This window comes from Chiloscyllium punctatum, chromosome 4 (genome assembly GCF_047496795.1).
Source record: "Chiloscyllium punctatum isolate Juve2018m chromosome 4, sChiPun1.3, whole genome shotgun sequence".
NCBI lineage: Eukaryota > Metazoa > Chordata > Chondrichthyes > Orectolobiformes > Hemiscylliidae > Chiloscyllium > Chiloscyllium punctatum.
In genome coordinates, this window is record NC_092742.1 from 58,049,884 (window position 1) to 58,067,616 (window position 17,733).

The 17,733-nt window shown below is 39.5% G+C and overlaps 1 protein-coding gene across 6 annotated transcripts in view; it reads left to right on the plus strand.

Annotated features, from left to right (window-relative positions):
• kiaa0586 (KIAA0586 ortholog) overlaps positions 1-17,733 on the plus strand; it is a 521,487-nt gene that overhangs the window by 447,046 nt on the left and 56,708 nt on the right. For all 6 annotated transcript variants that reach the window (XM_072568823.1, XM_072568824.1, XM_072568825.1 and 3 more), the window contains exons 29-31: positions 2,377-2,560; positions 7,371-7,501; positions 16,916-17,003. In XM_072568823.1, coding sequence (XP_072424924.1) covers positions 2,377-2,560; positions 7,371-7,501; positions 16,916-17,003 — 403 coding nt within the window. The remainder of the gene's footprint in view (positions 1-2,376; positions 2,561-7,370; positions 7,502-16,915; positions 17,004-17,733) is intronic.

Here is a 17,733-nt window from a genome sequence, read left to right on the forward strand (position 1 = left end):
AAGGTTGGTGTGACAGAATCCAGGCATATACTTTGAGTCAGAGATTTATTCCAGTCCACACATTGGACAAATCCAAAATACTTATTACCTGTATCCCATTTGCACCAGTTCTCACCCAATTTTTACTTTCTCTCTAATTCCATTTTGTCTGAGACATCTCTTCCAGACCTTAGTCGATAGAGTTAAATAGAGTGTTAAAGTTGTAATTTAGGACAAGTATTTGCTTGGTGCATTTGCAAGTTGTGTCTTGGAAGCCTGACAGTAGTGCTTTCTGCATCTGAACAGCTGGAATAATGGAGATGATTTGATACTGGGTGTACCTTTGTGGATCTAGAAGGATGCATTCTCGAGATAAACAATTGACCAATTTAGAAGATCAGTTGTCATTTGGGGCTATTTGAATTTGAGCGGCTACTGCGGGAAATTAAAAGCAATATCCTCATAAGAGAGGAGCCCAAATTCCTGGAAGGAATGAGGAAGACAGTTTTTAAGGAATCTGTGACTTGCAGTGCTCATTGATGTCTGTGTGAGTCGCTGAGAAATTAATGGCTGTGCATTTAATGTGCAGTTAATAGTTTGTTTGACCAGAATATGCCTTTTAATTCATGTTTACTTGGTAATTTTGTATGATCGGTACAAGATAGAGAGTATTGAGCTTTTCGTTGTCTCTTGTATAATTGAAAATCTTCTGATCATGTAAATCAAAATCTTCTAATGGTCTTGTATCTTGTGCCTTTATTCTCTTTGTAAGTATCTGGGATTTCAAATTTCACCTGCTTAAAAAAAAACTTGTCCCCAAACTGGATTGTAACCAAATTGGAGAATCCTAACCAGGACTGTAGCAGTGCACTTACAGTTTAAAAATATAATTCCTGCCACTAAATTATCAGAACAAATGATTAAGTTGCTTTTGGCATAGTGGGTGTTAATTTAACACTCATACAGGATCTTTGCTCCTTTCTTACTGCAGATATAAAATGTCAAAAGATAAAATTTATACAGCAATGTTGACTGCAATGTTCAAATTTCTCAATAGAAAATATATCATAGCTGCAGGCTCCTGCAGGTAACAACATTCTTCTTTTAATTCTGGACTTTAGCTAGCAATGGAAAGTTTCATTTTCACCACATCAATGGTGGTAGAGCAGCTTGCCCATTCCCAGTGTACATTCTATTACTTTCAAACGGATGAAAATTGGGTGGGGAATCCGCTCCACTGCATCACCATCCAAACCATGATGGTGAAAGTTTAGTATATTGATTTGCAGATAAGCAATGTCCTTCTGATTATAGATACATCTTCTGAATTAACATGATCTGTTCTGTGCACTTTTGTCATTGAGATAGATCCAAGTTCATTGCACAATTTGATCTTTTATTAATTACCACCAACAAACAAAACTTATAAACTTTTGTGTGGCCGTTGGCCAAAAATACTGTGTTTTCAAACTGATTTGGTAATGTCTTACACGTATCAAATTTAGGAAACAGTCTGATCACACTGATATCCTTTATCCGAAAAACCCCAGACCAACTGTTTGCTAGATAAAGGATATTTTTGGTTTTTGGATACACTTAGACCAGTCAGGAGTATCTGGATCTGCAAACCTGTTTCTGCCTCCAGCTAAAAATCTGCTTCAGCTTCCTTGTTTCAATTGCCAATCACATCCTGATTCTAAACTGTCTTCAGTGCTATTGACACAACAGGACATCCATTTGCCTGGATTTACTAGACTGTTGCTACTTTAGACAAGCAACTTTGTTTGCTTGGAAAATCAAATGGAGGTTTGAGTGACTAAAAAAAAGTGATGAGCAGCTTACCAATCTGAAAGATGTGCTCTGGAGGAGTAGAATTTTTTTTTAGTTATTGAAAACATAAGAATACACTAAAATGCATAGCAAAATTCTACCGATGAAAGCGTATAGTTCCATTCGAGCCCTTTGGAAAAACAACTTTGATTTTAGGTCCATTTAGGCCAAGTCTTTCTTCAAAGGGCCTGAACTCAGCGGGTCTATTCAGGTCTGCTTTTGAAAAGACCTTCAGTTCTTAGATCTTTTTGATTTTCGGACATGCAGATAAAGGATATCTGACCTGTATTTTTTTTTCAAGAGTTAGGGTTTAGATATATTACTCTGACCATATGTACAACTATTCCTCCCAGGGAGATGTGTGCATGTTAACTAATTGGGAAATATTTGATCATGTTCTGCCAAACTTGACACAGAATTCTCTCAGATAAATCATCGAGTAAAATATCATCAATTTATAATAAATTTGAAATATTGTACCCACAGTTACTCAAGTGTTAAGCTTTGCATCACTTACTGTAGTCTCCCGAATTATACATATACATCCATATTTGTTTTGCCGTACAGGACTCTGATGATGATAGCAGCACAGGACAGATCAGTGAAGGCCAGATGCCCAAATTTACTGGAGCAGCAGAAAGCATCCTGACTGGACAAGCACAATACAGAAGTTCTCGATCAATGAATATAGGCTCAAGCTTAACACGAAGAGGACGTTCACCATCACCAGGACAGTTTGATATTCAAAAAGGTAATTAGTAGACGATAGTTATCTCTTCAACAAAGGGAATTGACATTTATCCTGACATGTTCTAGCTGGGAAAACTATCTAGTTTGTTTAATGCAGTAGGTATCATTGAGCTGAACAAGAGTTTTTTCCTGTGCCATGAGACCAATAGTTGAAATCACTCCTCTTATTCACACTTAGAAGCGTTATCCCCTATTGCTTAGATTGTCTAACATCCTAAGGCACTTTCCAGACAAGAGATGTGGCTGATGACCTGCAATTGTTGTTGTGTGCTAATTTATAAGTGTCTTCATGGAGACAGCCAATTGCTGTGTACTCCATTTTTCAATCTGCTTCCAGTAAGAAAATATTTGACATGTGCTTTGAGTTTTTCCCCTTTGAAAGCATATCATGAGCTTGTCCTTCATTTTACTCAGTTTCTGTCTTTTTCACTTGAAAGCACCATCTCATTCATGGCTCTGTCCAATGGCAAACTGCACACGCCCCAATGCATTGTTCATATGTGACCATAAACAACAAGTGTCTGCTGAAGTTATGACTTCACTTGTCAATTCTATCATGTCTTCACCCAATATCCACTCAGGTGCATTTGACCTAAAGTCATCGCAATTGAGAGAAGAAGTCATGAATTTTTGGTTATTTCTTCTTGCACCTGGATTCAAGTTCGACTATCAGGCACAATTTCAATGTAGAAAAGAACCAAATTTGCTTCTTATTGCTATGTTATCTCACATTGAAATCCTGTTACTAGGTTCATGAGAACCGTGGATAGCACAGTGGCTCTGTGGTTAGCACTGCTGCCTCACAGCACCAGGGACCCAGGTTCGATTCCAGCCTTCGATTCTGTGTGGAGTTTGCACATTCTCCCCGTGTCTGTGTGGATTTCCTCCGGGTGCTCCGGTTTCTTCCCACAGCCCAAAGATGTGTAGGCCAGGTGAATTGGCCATTCTAAATTGCCCATAGTGTTGGGTGCATTAGTCAGAGGGAAATGGGTCTGGGTGGGTTACTCTTTAGAGAGTCAGTGTGGACTTATTGGGCCGAAGGGCCTGTTTCCACACTGTAGGTAATCTAATCTTAAGAAATAGGAGCAGGAGAATGGCTATTCAACCCACTGAGCCTGCTCTCTCATTCATTAAGTTATGATTGATCTGATTGTGGCTTTAACCCTACATTCCTGCCTCCCACCAGCCCCCTCTATTTTTGTCTCGATCATCAATTAACAATCGTGTCTTGCAGCCTCGAATATATTCAATGACCTAGCCTTCATTACTTTCTATGAAAGAGCTTCCAAAACTTAATGACATTCTGAGAGATGAAATGCTCTTCGTCTCCATCTTAAATAAGAGGCTCACTATTTTTTAAAATTCTGTCCTTATTTCCAGAATCCTAATTCTGCTTGTTCTTTTCAGAAAAAACTTCATTATGAGGTGTTCATGTTGGGTATTATGTGTATAAATAAAACTGGCAGTCCTACAAAACTGCTGTTTCCTCTTAGGTAAGTCTTATGCAAATCTGTAAGAAGTGAATTTACTCAAAAGAAATTCGAAGAACATTTTAATATTTACATTGAAACATTTCTGGAAATTTCACCTAAATTATATTCTTCTTCCTTGGCCCTCATTGCCTTTATCTAAGCTATGTTTGGTGAATTTTACTCATGCATTGTTGGTTTTAGATAAACTTATAACAGTTTGGCAATACTTAATCTTGTTTCTTATTCTTCAAATAACAGTAATGTTGCTTGTTTTTTTCAATCAAATTCATGAAGAAGCAAGTGTTAATCAACAAATTGGAGTTGATCTACTTTATTTCTAGTCTTCTGACAATAACATTTAATCCATATAAAATTAACTTTCTTGATAGCAAGGAACTACAATCAAATCATATTAGAATAATTGTTTTGAACTAACGTGCTGCATTAGTGACATTGATGACAAATGCCATAAGTTAGATCATTGTGCTGACTGGTTTTTCAGCCATGAATTTACATCATAGTTCTGGAAAATGATGGCAGCAAGTGTAGCAGCAGATCAGGAGAGTTGCAATCTTTGTTACTGCTGCTATTCACAATGACCATAAGATATAGGAAAAGAAATTAGGGTGTTCAGCCCATTGAGTCTGCTCAGTTATTCAATCATGGCTGAGAAGTATTTCAAGCCCATTCTCCCACTTTCTCCCCATAACCCTTGATCCCCTTGACAAAAAATAACTTATCTAATTCTGTCTTAAATATACTCAAAGTCCTGGCCTCTTCAGCCTTCTGTGGCAGTGAATTCCAGAGATTCACCACTCTTTGGCTAAAGAAGTTCCTCCTTATCACCATTCTTAAAGGTTTTCGCTTTACTGCAAGGCTGTTCCTTCGTGCCCTAGTTTCTCCTACCAATGAAAGCATCTTCCCAACATCCAATCAGTCCAGACCATTCAGTATTCTCTAAGTTTCAATTAGATTCCTGTTCATCTTTCTAAACTCCATTGAGTATAGCCCCAGTCCTCAAATATTCCTCATATGTTAAGCATTTCATTCCTGGGACTATTCTCATGAACCTCCTTTGAACATGCTCAAGGGCCAGTACATCCTTCCTGAGATATGGGGAAAGTGAGGACTGCAGATGATGTAGATCAGAGTCGAAGAGTGTGGTGCTGAAAAAGCTCTGCAGGTCAGGAAGCATCCAAGGATCATGAGAATCGACATTTCAGGCAATGCCCTTCATCAGGAATGAAGCTTGTGGGCCAGGGTGGGGAGGAGCTGAGAGATAAGTGGGAGGGGAGGGTGAGGCAGAGGCTGGAGGGAAGGTAGCTGGAAATGTGATAGGAAGATGAAGATGTGGGGGAGGGTGATAGGTCGGTGAGAGAGTTGAGTGGATAGGTGGGAAGGAAGATGAACAGGTTAAGAAGGTGGTGCTGAGTTGGAGACTTGGGACTGGGATAAAGTGGGGGAAGAGGAAATGAGGAAACTAGTGAAATCCACTTTGATACCGTGTGTTGCAGGGTCCCAAGGTGGAATATGAGGCGTTCTTCCTCCTGGGGTCTGGTGGTTAGGGTTTGGCGATGAAGGAGGCCCAGGACCTGCATGTCCTTGGTGGAGTGGTGGGAGGGGGAGTTAAAGTGTTCGGCCATGAGGCGGTGGAGTTGGTTGGTGCGGGTGTCCAGGGGACCTTCTCTGAAACAATCTGCAAGTTGGCATCCTGTGTCCCCGATGTTGAAGAAACCACAACAGATGCAAAGGATAGAGTAGATGATGTGTGCAGAAGTACAGACAAACTTCTGTCAGATGTGGAAGGATCCTTTGGGGCCTTGGACAGAGGTGAGAGGGGATATGGAGCCCAGAACTGCACACAATACTTCAAATGTGGTCTGACCAGAACCTTATAAAGCCTTAGAAGTACATCACTGCTTTTGCTAATTCAGCTTGCAAGTTTACCTTGAGAGAATCCTGGACTAGAACTCTCACGTCTCTTTGAACTTCAGACTCCTGAATTTTCTCCCCATTTAGAAAATAGTCTACACCTCTATTCTACATGACCTCACATTTTCCCATGTTGTATTTCATCTGCCACTTCTTTGCCCACTCTACTAACCTGTCCAAATCCTTCTGCAGCCTCCCAGCCTCCTCAATACTACCTGTTCCTCTACCTATCTTTGTAACATCTGCAAATTTAGCCAGAATGCCAACAGTTCCTTCATCTAAATTATTAATGAGTAAAGTGAAAAGTTGTGGTCCCAACACTGATCCTTGCAGAACACCATTTATCACTGGTTGCAATCCTGAGAAAGACCCTTTATCCCCACTCTCTGCTTTCTGCCAGACAGCAAATCTTCTGTCCATTCTTGCACCTTACCTCAAGCAACATGGCTCCTTATCTTGCTCAGCATCCTCCTGTGCAGCACCTTGTGAAAGGTTTTTTGATGTCCAGGTAGATAAAATCCATTGAATGTCTTTGGTCTGTCCTGCTCATTACTTCCTCAAAGAATTCTAGCAAACTTATCAAGCATGACCTCCCCTTGATGAAACCACGCTGACTTTGCTCTATTTTACCAAACACTTCCAAGTATTCAGGAATCTCATTCTTCACAATAGACTCCAAAATCTTACCCACGACCAAGGTTAGGTTAATCAGCCTATAATTTTCCATCTTTTGCCGTACTCCCTTATTAATCCGGGGTGCCGCATTAGTGATTTTCCAGTCCTTTGTTACCCTCCCTGACTCCTGAAAGATCACCACTAACACCTCTTCAGCTATCTCCTTTAGAACTCTGGGGTGTAGTCCATCTGGTCCAGGTTATTTATCCACCTTCAGGCCATTCAGTTTTTCTGGCACCTTCTCCTTGTGATGGCCACCATACTCAGTTCTGCCGTAAAGACTGAGGCAAAATAATTATTCAGTTCTTCAGCCAATTCCTTGTTTCCCACTACTATCTCTCCAGCATTGTTTTCCAGCAGCCCAATGTCCACTTTTGCCTTTCTTTTGCCCTTTATCTAAAGAAACTTTTACAGTCTGCCTTTATATAACTGGCTAGCTTACCCACACATTTAATCTTCTCATTCCTTATTTTTTTTGTTGCCCCTCTGTTGTTCTTTATAAACTTCCCAATCCTCTAGTTTCCCACTGTCCTTCGCCACATTATATGCTTTCTCTTTTGCTTTTATGCTATCCCTGACCCCCCTAGTCAGCCATGGTTGCCTCATCCTCCCTGCACCATGCTTCTTTTTCTGTGGGATGAATTTTTTAAACAAGGGTTTAAATGGTTTTATAGTATATCATTTTTTTCAAACTTTGAATGATTTTAATACCTGCAGTTGTGTCTTCTTTAGAGAGAAACGGATGGGAGCTAGATACCAGCTATGGACCTATGACCTTGGCAGATCTTGAAACATGTCCCATCCCAGCACTTCACAGCAGTCAAGCACTCCAGAAGACCCCTAAATCAGAAAGCCAGGGACAGGTTAGTATCAGAGAGGTTTCCAGTCTACTTGAATAGCTATTTGCTGAGCTGTGATTTTTGTTGTAGTTGTGTACCTTGCAACCAAAATGATTCCCAAATGAGTATAAAAGAGACCCTGTCTCTGAAGTATTTTGGAGCAGTCCAAAAGCCAGTTGCAGTTTGAAGATTTAAAATATTATCTACTGCAAAGAAACACACCAAACTCCCTAGACTATACAAATTGTGGATGTCCCACTAACATGATAGCAAAGAGAAATGTATCTATTTCCTCTGCTTATGCAGAGAACTAAGTGTTGGAAAACACATTACAAATTATAAGTGGACTGGTTGAAAAGTCTTTTGAACTTAGCACTTGTTGGAACTTTGGAACTGTTGTGAAAAAGGGTCACTGGACCCAAAACATTGACTCTGATTTTGCTGCCAGACCTGCTGGGTTTTTCCAGCAATTTTTATTTTAGTTTGGAACTTGGGAGTTGGGCTTTATGATTCATATCATGTTTCATATGCTTTGAAACAAAATGTCTTCATTTTTGATATGACCTGATCTTAATCAGACATAACAGTGCTCCTAGATTTCAGCCACTCTCTGATATTGTTTGACTGCCATAAATCCTAGTTTGTTTATAGCTAAATGTCAAACTTTAGGTATGACACTTCACAACAGAATGGGGATTTGGCACTAAGTTATCAGATAATTTGAATTAACTGAGCATGTCAATCCTGTGAAAGTGCTATATGAGGACAGAAATAAACTTTCAACCTGTTGCAGCTGGAAATGCAACCTTTTCAAAGGAGGCCAGAAAATTCAGATGTAGGGAGAGGAGGATCTTCTGATTGGAATTTTGGTGCATGAAATTATTATCTAGGCAACTTTTGTGGATAGAGATAGCTGTATTCTATAGGGCCTGAAAAATGGTATGTACTTATTTGATGATAAACAGCAAAATAAAGATAATTGTCTGATTTTTTTTTTGTTATGGGTGCTATCAGTGATCTGGATGCAAAGCAAAAATAGATTGGGTTGGCTTTGAGTTTTTTTTTAAACTCCATTTCTGCTCATGGTTTTGCAAATTGTGAAACTTGATATTTTCCATGCAGCAGCAGATTCGGACAATGTTTAGGGCATGTACTTTTAAATCCATTAAAATATTTAAGAATGGTAATTTGGTGCAGTTAATACAACTGAAAACTGATCTATCATTAAAAAAAATTCAGTGTCTTGACTACCATATGTGGGTAATACCATCTTAAATTACTGAAAGTTAATCAAAAAATGCTATACTGAACCATTTACTAGTTTGGTTTGTATTCTGTAGTCAATCTCTGCAAATTAGAAAAGGAAATTAAAACATGTATTGTTGTGTCTGAAAAAACCCTCAACTTTAAGAGTTTTCTCAAAAACACACAAAGGTTTAGCAGAAACTTGGAATGCTGATTGATTCAATTTGGGGACATGATCAGATTTGTGGCTGGTTTCTCATACAATAGATAATGGAAACCCTAACTTGCACTTAACTATATTTTCAAATGAAATTGTTCATCTGGTATACAGGTTTGGTTGATTTTAGATGAATGATATTGAAAATAAAAGCTCAGTCTGGCAGAAACCAATGAGATTATGTGCTAGAGGGCTGCATGAACTTTGAAAGCAGAGTTTTGCAAAACTTTGTGATTCAGTAATTGTTTGTCAACAAATGATCTTCTTGACTTATTACTATTTCAGCTATCCAGTCATTAGAATTATAGACAGTAGGTGCAGGAGTAGGCCATTCTGCCTTTCGAGCCTGCACCACCATTCAATATGATCATGGCTGATCATCCTTAAATCAGTATCCTGTTCCTGCCTTATCTCCATAACCCTTGATTTCACTATCCTTGAGAGCTCTATCCAACTCTTTCTTAAATGAATCCAGATTCTGGGCCTCCACTGCCCTTTGGGGCAGAGCATTCCATGCAGCCACCATTCTCTGGGTGAAGAAGTTTCTCCTCATCTCTGTCCTAAATGGTGTACCCTGTATTTTTAAGCTGTGTCCTCTGGTTCGGTACTCACCCATCAGCGGAAACATGTTTCCTGCCTCCAGAGTGTCCAGTCCTTTAATAATCTTATATGTCTCAATCAGATCCCCTCTCAGTCTTCTAAACTCAAGGGTATACAAGCCCAGTCGCTCCAGTCTTTCAACGTAAGGTAGTCGCGCCATTCCAGGAATTGACCTCGTGAACCTACGCTGCACTCCCTCAATAGCCAGAATGTCTTTCCTCAAATTTGGAGACCAGAACTGCACACAATACTCCAGGTGTGGTCTCACCAGGGCCCCGTACAGCTGCAGAAGAACCTCTTTGCTTCTATACTCAATCCCTCTTGTTATGAAGGCCAGTCTGCTATTAGCCTTCTTCACTACCTGCTGTACCTGCATGCTTACTTTCATTGACTGGTGTACAAGAACACCCAGATCTCTTTGTACTGCCCCTTTACCTAAATTGATTCCATTGAGGTAATAATCTGCCTTCCTGTTCTTGCCACCAAAGTGGATAACCATACATTTATCCACATTAAACTGCATCTGCCATGCATCTGACCACTCACCTAACTTGTCCAGGTCACCCTGTAATCTCCTAACATCCTCCTCACATTTCACCCTGCCACCCAGCTTAGTATCATCAGCAAATTTGCTAATGTTATTACTAATACCATCTTCTATATCATTAATATATATTGTAAAAAGCTGTGGTCCCAGCACTGATCCCTGCGGTACCCCACTGGTCACCGCCTGCCATTCCGAAATGGAGCCTTTATCACTCCTCTTTGTTTCCTGTCAATCAACCAACTTTCAATCCAAGTTAGTACTTTGCCCCCAGTACCATGTGCCCTAATTTTGCTCACTAACCTCCTATGTCGGACTTTCTCAAAAGCTTTCTGAAAGTCCAGGTACACTATATCTACTGGATCTCCCCCTTCCATCTTCAGAGTTACATCCTCAAAAAATTCCAGAAGATTAGTCAAGCATGATTTCCCCTTCATAGATCCATGCTGACTCTGACCTATCCTGTTACTACTATCCAGATGTGTCACAATTTCATCTTTTATAATAGACTCCAGCATCCACTACTGAGGTCAGACTAACTGGTCTATAATTTCCTGCTTTCTCTCTCCCACCTTTCTTAAAAAGTGGTACTACATAAGCCACCCTCCAATCCGCAGGAATTAATCCGAAACTGTCGAACTCTGGAAAATAATCACCAACGCATCCACGATTTCTCGAGCCATCTCCTTCAGTACCCTGGGATGTAGACCATCAGGCCCCAGGAACTTATCAACCTTCAGACCTAACAGTCTCTCCAACACCAAATCCTGGCAAATATAGATTCTCTTAAGTTCAGGTCCTTCAGTCACTGTCACTCCTCAGGGAGATTGCTTGTGTCTTCCCCAGTGAACACAGATCTGAAGTACCAATTCAATTCTTCTGTCATTTCTTTGTTCCCCGTAATATATTCCCCTGTTTCTGTCTTCGAGGGCCCAATTTTAGTCTTAACCATTTTTTTGCCTTTCACATACCTAAAAATGATTTTACTATCCTCCTTTATATTTTTGGCCAGTTTACCTTCGTACCTCATTTTTTCTCTGCGTATTTCCTTCTTAGTAATCCTCTGTTGTTCTTTAAAAGCTTCCCAGTCCTCCATTTTTGCACTTATCTTTGCTATGTTATACTTTTTATCTTTTAACTTTATATGTTTCTTAACTTCCCTCGTCAGCCACGGTCACCCATGCCTCCTCCTAGTATCTTTCTTCCTTTTTGGAATGAACTGATCCTGCAACTTCTGCATTATACACAGAAATATCCGCCATTGTTCCTCCACTGTCATCCCTGCTAAGGTATTGCACCATTGAACTTTGGCCAGCTCCTCCCTCATAGCTCCATAGTTCCCTTTATTCAACAGAAATATTGTCACTTCCAGTTGTACCCTCTCCCTCTCAAATTGCAGATTGAAGCTTATTGTATTATGGTCACTACTTCCCAATGGCTCCTTCACTTTGAGGTCCCTGATCAATTCTGGTTCGTTGCACAATACCAGATCCAGAATTGCCTTCTCCCTGGTAGGCTCCAGCACCAGCTGTTCTAAGAATCCATCTCTGAGGCACTCCACAAAGTCTCTTTCTTGAGGTCCAATACCATCCTGATTTTCCCAGTCTACCTGCATGTTGAAATCCCCCATAACAACTGTAGTAACATCTTTGCGACAGGCCAATTTCAGCTCCTGATTCAACTTACATCCGACATCCAGACTACTGTTTGGGGGCCTGTAGATAACTCCCAAGAGGGTCTTTTTACCCTTAGAATTTCTCAGCTCTATCCATACTGACTCTACATCCCCTGATTCTAGGTCCCCCTGTGCAAGGGACTGAATATCATCCCTTACCAACATGGCCACCTCACCCCCTCTGCCCATCAGTCTGTACTTACGAAACCACGTGTAGCCTTGAATATTCATTTCCCAGGCCCTGTCCACTTGAATCCACGTCTCAGTTATCCCCACAATATCGTATCTGCCAATTTCCAAAAGAGCCTCAAGCTCATCCATCTTATTTCTAATGCTTCGTGTATTCATGTATAGTATTTTTAATTTGTTTCTGCCCTCACCCTTCCCATCAACTCCTATTTCACTCAACCTTATAGCATGATCCCTTTTTGAGTTTTCTGCTTCATTGATAACAGTTGTCTTTCTTGACTTCCCTTGTTCTAACTTTCCCTGTCAATTTCCTTCTTAAACATCCAGTTTGTCCCCTCCCCCGCCCCCGCTACTTAGTTTAAATGTAGCTGTGTTGCAGTAGCAAACCTGCCTGCCAGAATGCTGGTCCCCAACCTATTGAGGTGCAAACCATCTTTCTTGTATAATTTATGCTTACCACAAAACATACCCCAGTGATCCAAGAATTTAAATCCTTTCTTCCTGCACCAGTTCCCCAGCCACACGTTCAAGTCCATTATCTCCCTGAATAACATAACCATACAGCAGAAGAACAGGCCCATCTGCCCACCATGTCTGTGCTGATCATGGTGCCATTCTCAATTAATTCTATCTGCACATTGTCCGTATCCCATCTAATACCTGCCTATTTACATGTCTGTTGAAATGCCTCTTCAGTGTTGCTAACATATCCGATTCTACCACCTCCACTGGCAGCATGTTCCAGACACCTGCCCACTCTCTGAAAAAAATAAATTTCTCACATACCTCCTTTAAACTCTCCCACTCTTAAACCAATGTCCTCTAGTATTTGATATTTCTACCCAACAATCCACCCTATCAATGCCTCTTATAATTCTATATGTGTCTGATTTCCTTTAATTAATTCAGCATAAGAAATATAGTTCACCAGAATAGTTGTTAGACTTCTAGCATCCAGTTCTGATCATACTGTAAAAACAATCTTGAGTCTGTTATTGATGGGATAAGAAAAGTCCAGGCAGCAGCCAATTGAGCGATAAGAACCAGTATCATCCTTAGGGCAAGGTGAGATATTTACAAAGATGTGAAAGAAGCTGCAAAGCCTGAGGCTGTTTCTTCAAGTGGCTATCATTGACATGGCCTGAGGAGACACACTATAGATGCAGCCTGATATTGATGCTCAGCTGGATTTCCACCTTCACCAATTGTTCCCTAATCTGGCTAAAGAATCATATGCAATTCAGACAGGTTCATATAATGGACAGATGACCTGTCTGCAATAATATCAGCTAGAGTAGTAAAGGTGAAATTCTACCCAAAGTAGATTCACAAGGAAATGCACTTTGCTTACAATTTAGCCTTAAAGGGTTATAATGTTTATAAAGTAAAGGAATATCAAGGTCTTAATTACTTGTTCTAGATACATATTTTAGTTTGTAACTCAAGTAGATGTTACTTTCTCCTTTCCAACGCATCTACGCTCAGCATTATTAGAATGCCCGTACTGTGGGTAATCAGCTTAGATTTTCAATTTGAATATGGGCAATTTGTGGTGTATGTCTAATGCACTAGGGCTTCAGCTGGAACTATACATACATATTTTCCAGTGGAGCACTGCAGCACTTTAATTTGAAACAGGATTTGAGCCTTAGACTGAAGATGCAGTGTGCTGCTATTTAACTTGCTACCCAGTCTCAGAAGCATATATATATTGCATGTATTTATTTTATTTCAAATAGCTTGCAGTAAAAATGTAATCCAATATCACACAATATCAGTATTTAAACCTCAAATTTTTGAATAAACTTAACTTATATTAGATAAATTACAACAATTCTCTTACATTTTTATTTTTCACATTCTAACTTTAAATAAATCTCCAGGGCATCGATCTACCTTGTAAAGACTTTAATATTGATTCAATTAAATGTCAAACAGTACTTTGGCTTCACTAATGTAAAACTGAACTTGAGTACAATGAATGCTGCTACGCCCTAGATGGCAAAATTCCTCTTCCACATAAAATTATTTTATTGTGTAATTACATCACATCTGTTGTTAAGTTCATTTTATTACAACATTTTTTTGTATAAGTGGTGATTTTGTCAGTGTGAATGTCTGCATCCTCTCATCTTGAACCCACTGCAATAGTAGTAGGACCTCAATCACCTAACCTGACTGTATATTTTGATATTTGTAACCGAGCACAATTATGCTAGGCTTTCATTTCATCACACATTGTACAGCATACAAATTTATAAACTGATTTTTCAGAAATAATACAAAAGGGCATTATTCAGCTTGAGTAATTGAACAGTGCAGATGATTGACATACGGATAATTGATTCTGTACTGTTACTGCACTCAAATTTATAAAAGGAATTTGTCTTCACTAGCCTGTGGTAAAAATAAGATGTGATGACTCTGTTTTCTATTATTGTACACATATGTGAAAATTAAAATCATACATCTCACAGATTTCCAAAGACACAAAATCTTGTTAAACTCCTTGACAACAAAAACACTTTATGTTTAGGCCAGTTATCTAACTCGTTCTCATCAAGGAACTCAAATGCTGCTCAACAGAATATCACACTCTGGTCTCATGAATGTCACTCTGACTTACCCAGATATGCTGCATGCTTAAACAAGAAAATTATCTTTCAGAGGAAAAAGTTAGCTCTTAGTAAAGTTGTAATAGTAAAACACTTGATAAGTTCAATATAATCAGGTAGAGTCATGATTTTGTGAAAGGGAAACCATATTTGACAAATTTGACATATATGACAACATGTGCTGTGGATAAAGGGGAATTGCTGGATGTACTGGTTTTAGATTTCCAGAAGCGTATTATAAGATGCCAAATTAAGGGTTATTATGGAAAATAGAAGTTCGTGGAATAGGAGGTAACGTATTGGACTGGATAAGAGATTATGTTAGCTTTCACAAAGCAGAGAGTAGGCATAAATGTGATTTTATTTCACATCGTCAAGATGTAACGAGTGATGTGCCATAGGGATTGGTGCTGGGATGTCAATTGTTTACAACTTATATAAATGACATAGATGTAAGAACAGAAGGAATCATTGCCAAATTCACTGATGACACAAAGACAATAGGAATGTAAGTTGTGAAAAAAACATGAAGCTACAAAATGTATAGATAGGTGAAGGTGAGTGATTAAAGTATATTATTTAAATGGTATAAAGATTGTAAAATCCTGAGATGCAAGTGTGTCCTTATGCATGAATCACACAAAATTGTATACAGATAGTACAAGTAATTAAGAAAACTAATAGAATATTATAATTTATCACAAGGGGAATGGCGTACCAAGGGAGGAACGTTATGCTTTAGTTATAAAGGACATTAATGAGTCTGCATCTGGAATACTGTGCACAGTATTAGTCACCTTATTTAAGGAAGGATACTAATATGTCGGAGACAGTTCAGAGAAGGTTTACTAGACTAATACTTGAATTAGATTAGATTACTTACAGTGTGGAAACAGGCCCTTCGGCCCAACAAGTCCACACTGACCCGCCGAAGAGCAACCCATCCAGACCCATTCCCGTACATTTACCCCTTCACCTAACAGTATGGGCAATTTAGCATGGCCAATTCACCTAACCTGCACGTTTTTGGACTGTGGGAGGAAACTGGAGCACCCGGAGGAAACCCACGCAGACACGGGGAGAATGTGCAAACTCCACACTGACAGTTGCATGAGGTGGGAATTGAACCTGGGTCTCTGGCGCTGTGAGGCAAAGGTTGGATGGGTTGATTTGAATCTGCTGGAGTTTAGAAGAGTAATAAGTGACTTGACTGGAACATATTAGGCACCAAGTGGTCTCGATGGGGTGAACATGTGTGAGGATCTAGAACTAGAGACCTTTGTTTTAAATCAGGCGTTGCCTACTTTAAACAGAGATTAGGCTTTATTTTCTCTCAGGAGGTTATGAGTCTTTGAAACTCTTTTCAGTTGAAGGCTTATCAGAGGTAGCAGGATTACAGTTTTGCATTGACAATCAGATTGACTATGGTCATACCAATTGGCAGAGCAAGCTCAAAGGGCTGAATGACCTGCACCCAGTCCTAATTTATACATTTGTATGGTTCGTACTTAATCATTTTGCATAATCATTTTCATATTACAAACCATTGTCAGATTTCCCCACAAGTCTGTTATCTCGCTAAAGTGGAGGTTTGAAGCCTGCCTATTGTGCGGAAGTCTTTCAGCTGTGATTTTCCCCAGGTTGGCTACTCAGTGGCCAGATGGCAGTTCATCAGTCTGATTGTATAGAAGGTGGGCAAGTTCTCAAAGCAAGGGGACCATTAGCAGGCTCTGCCACTTGAAAGAACAGCAAACTACCTTTGCATAGTAAGTGAGGAAGAGGCCACGACAAGATTGAGGCATCCTCTCTCTAACCTTTTAAAGTTTACAATAAAAAAACTAAATCAGTACCCAGTTTTGTGGGTTGGATGGGAGTTGGTGCAGGAAATGGAACACTTCCACAACTGCAGTGGCTGCACTCAATGCCAAGAGGCTGCCATTTAGATTCTACTCAGTAATCCACAATGTCACAGTGGACATATTGGGCCCTAAACAAGGAGGATTAGCTAATTATTGCTTACAGTTAGGTAAATCTTTGCCCTCATTCATGCTCTCCTACCTCTTGGAAAATGGCCCTGGCACCTGATGGGATGAAGGTAGGGGCAGTTGGCTTGCTAGTTGGCAGCAGGAGATTTCACATTTGCTTGCTTTCCTCAGGTTTGCTGTTATTTTTTAATATATCAGTTAAAATCCATCATTAAGTTTAACGGTCTGAATGAATTCATAACAGCTGTAGTCTTGCACAGACATCATTTAGGGTTAGAATCTTGTTTCTGACTAAGATGTCATCGGTACGTAAAAAGCCTTGGAAAAAGTTACTCAACTATCATGTGACTTATTGCAAATTTCCTCAGGACGATGACATACCTGCGATGGAGCAAAGACCAGCAACTGCAAGAGTGATAAAAGTTCAAAGTAGAACTCCAGATGCCATAGAACAAAGTAAGTCAATTTCATAAATCTCTTAAGCCTGGAGCCTGGTTGCTGTGTTGTGTCTGCCGACTGAAGCAGCTGCCAACAGCAGCAGTGCCATACTTGGATGCTGTTATTCAAAGCTTTTGAAAAATTGGCTGAGAGCCTTTTAAATTTAAGGGAGTTTCTCGAGGAATATATGGTCGAAGCTTGTTTTCTCTTTTTCAGGAGCAAAGACTTCATCTTGAAACACATGAGGCTGTTTCATACTGCACAATCTAGTTTGCTCAGTTATGAAATTGCTATTAGTGTTTCACAGTTAATTCAAAGCTAAAATGTGAACAATTTATTTTGTATTTTTAGAAAATTAAAATGTAACGACTGTTTGTTTTTGTAGCATTTACCTTTCATTTCTGACTCAACTTGCAAAAGTAAAAAATAATTATATAATGTGCAGAAATGCCTGTAGAAATCCTGGAAGGATTGTACAATTTCCAGCCAAGTATGAAAAGCTCATGAATTTATTCATCACTAAGATTGAGACCCTCTATGCGACTGCCTGCATTGCATCATTTCTTTCTCTTTTCTGAGAGTCCCTTACGTCCTGAAATGCCATCTGTTTGTCTCTCATATTTCTTGTTATACTGAACTGTGATGCTGAACTGAAGGTAATATCTGGCTAATGGTCCAGAAATCGTAACAGGCATATTGAATCCATGACTATATGACCTGAATATTCTTGAATATGGAGATGTCCAGC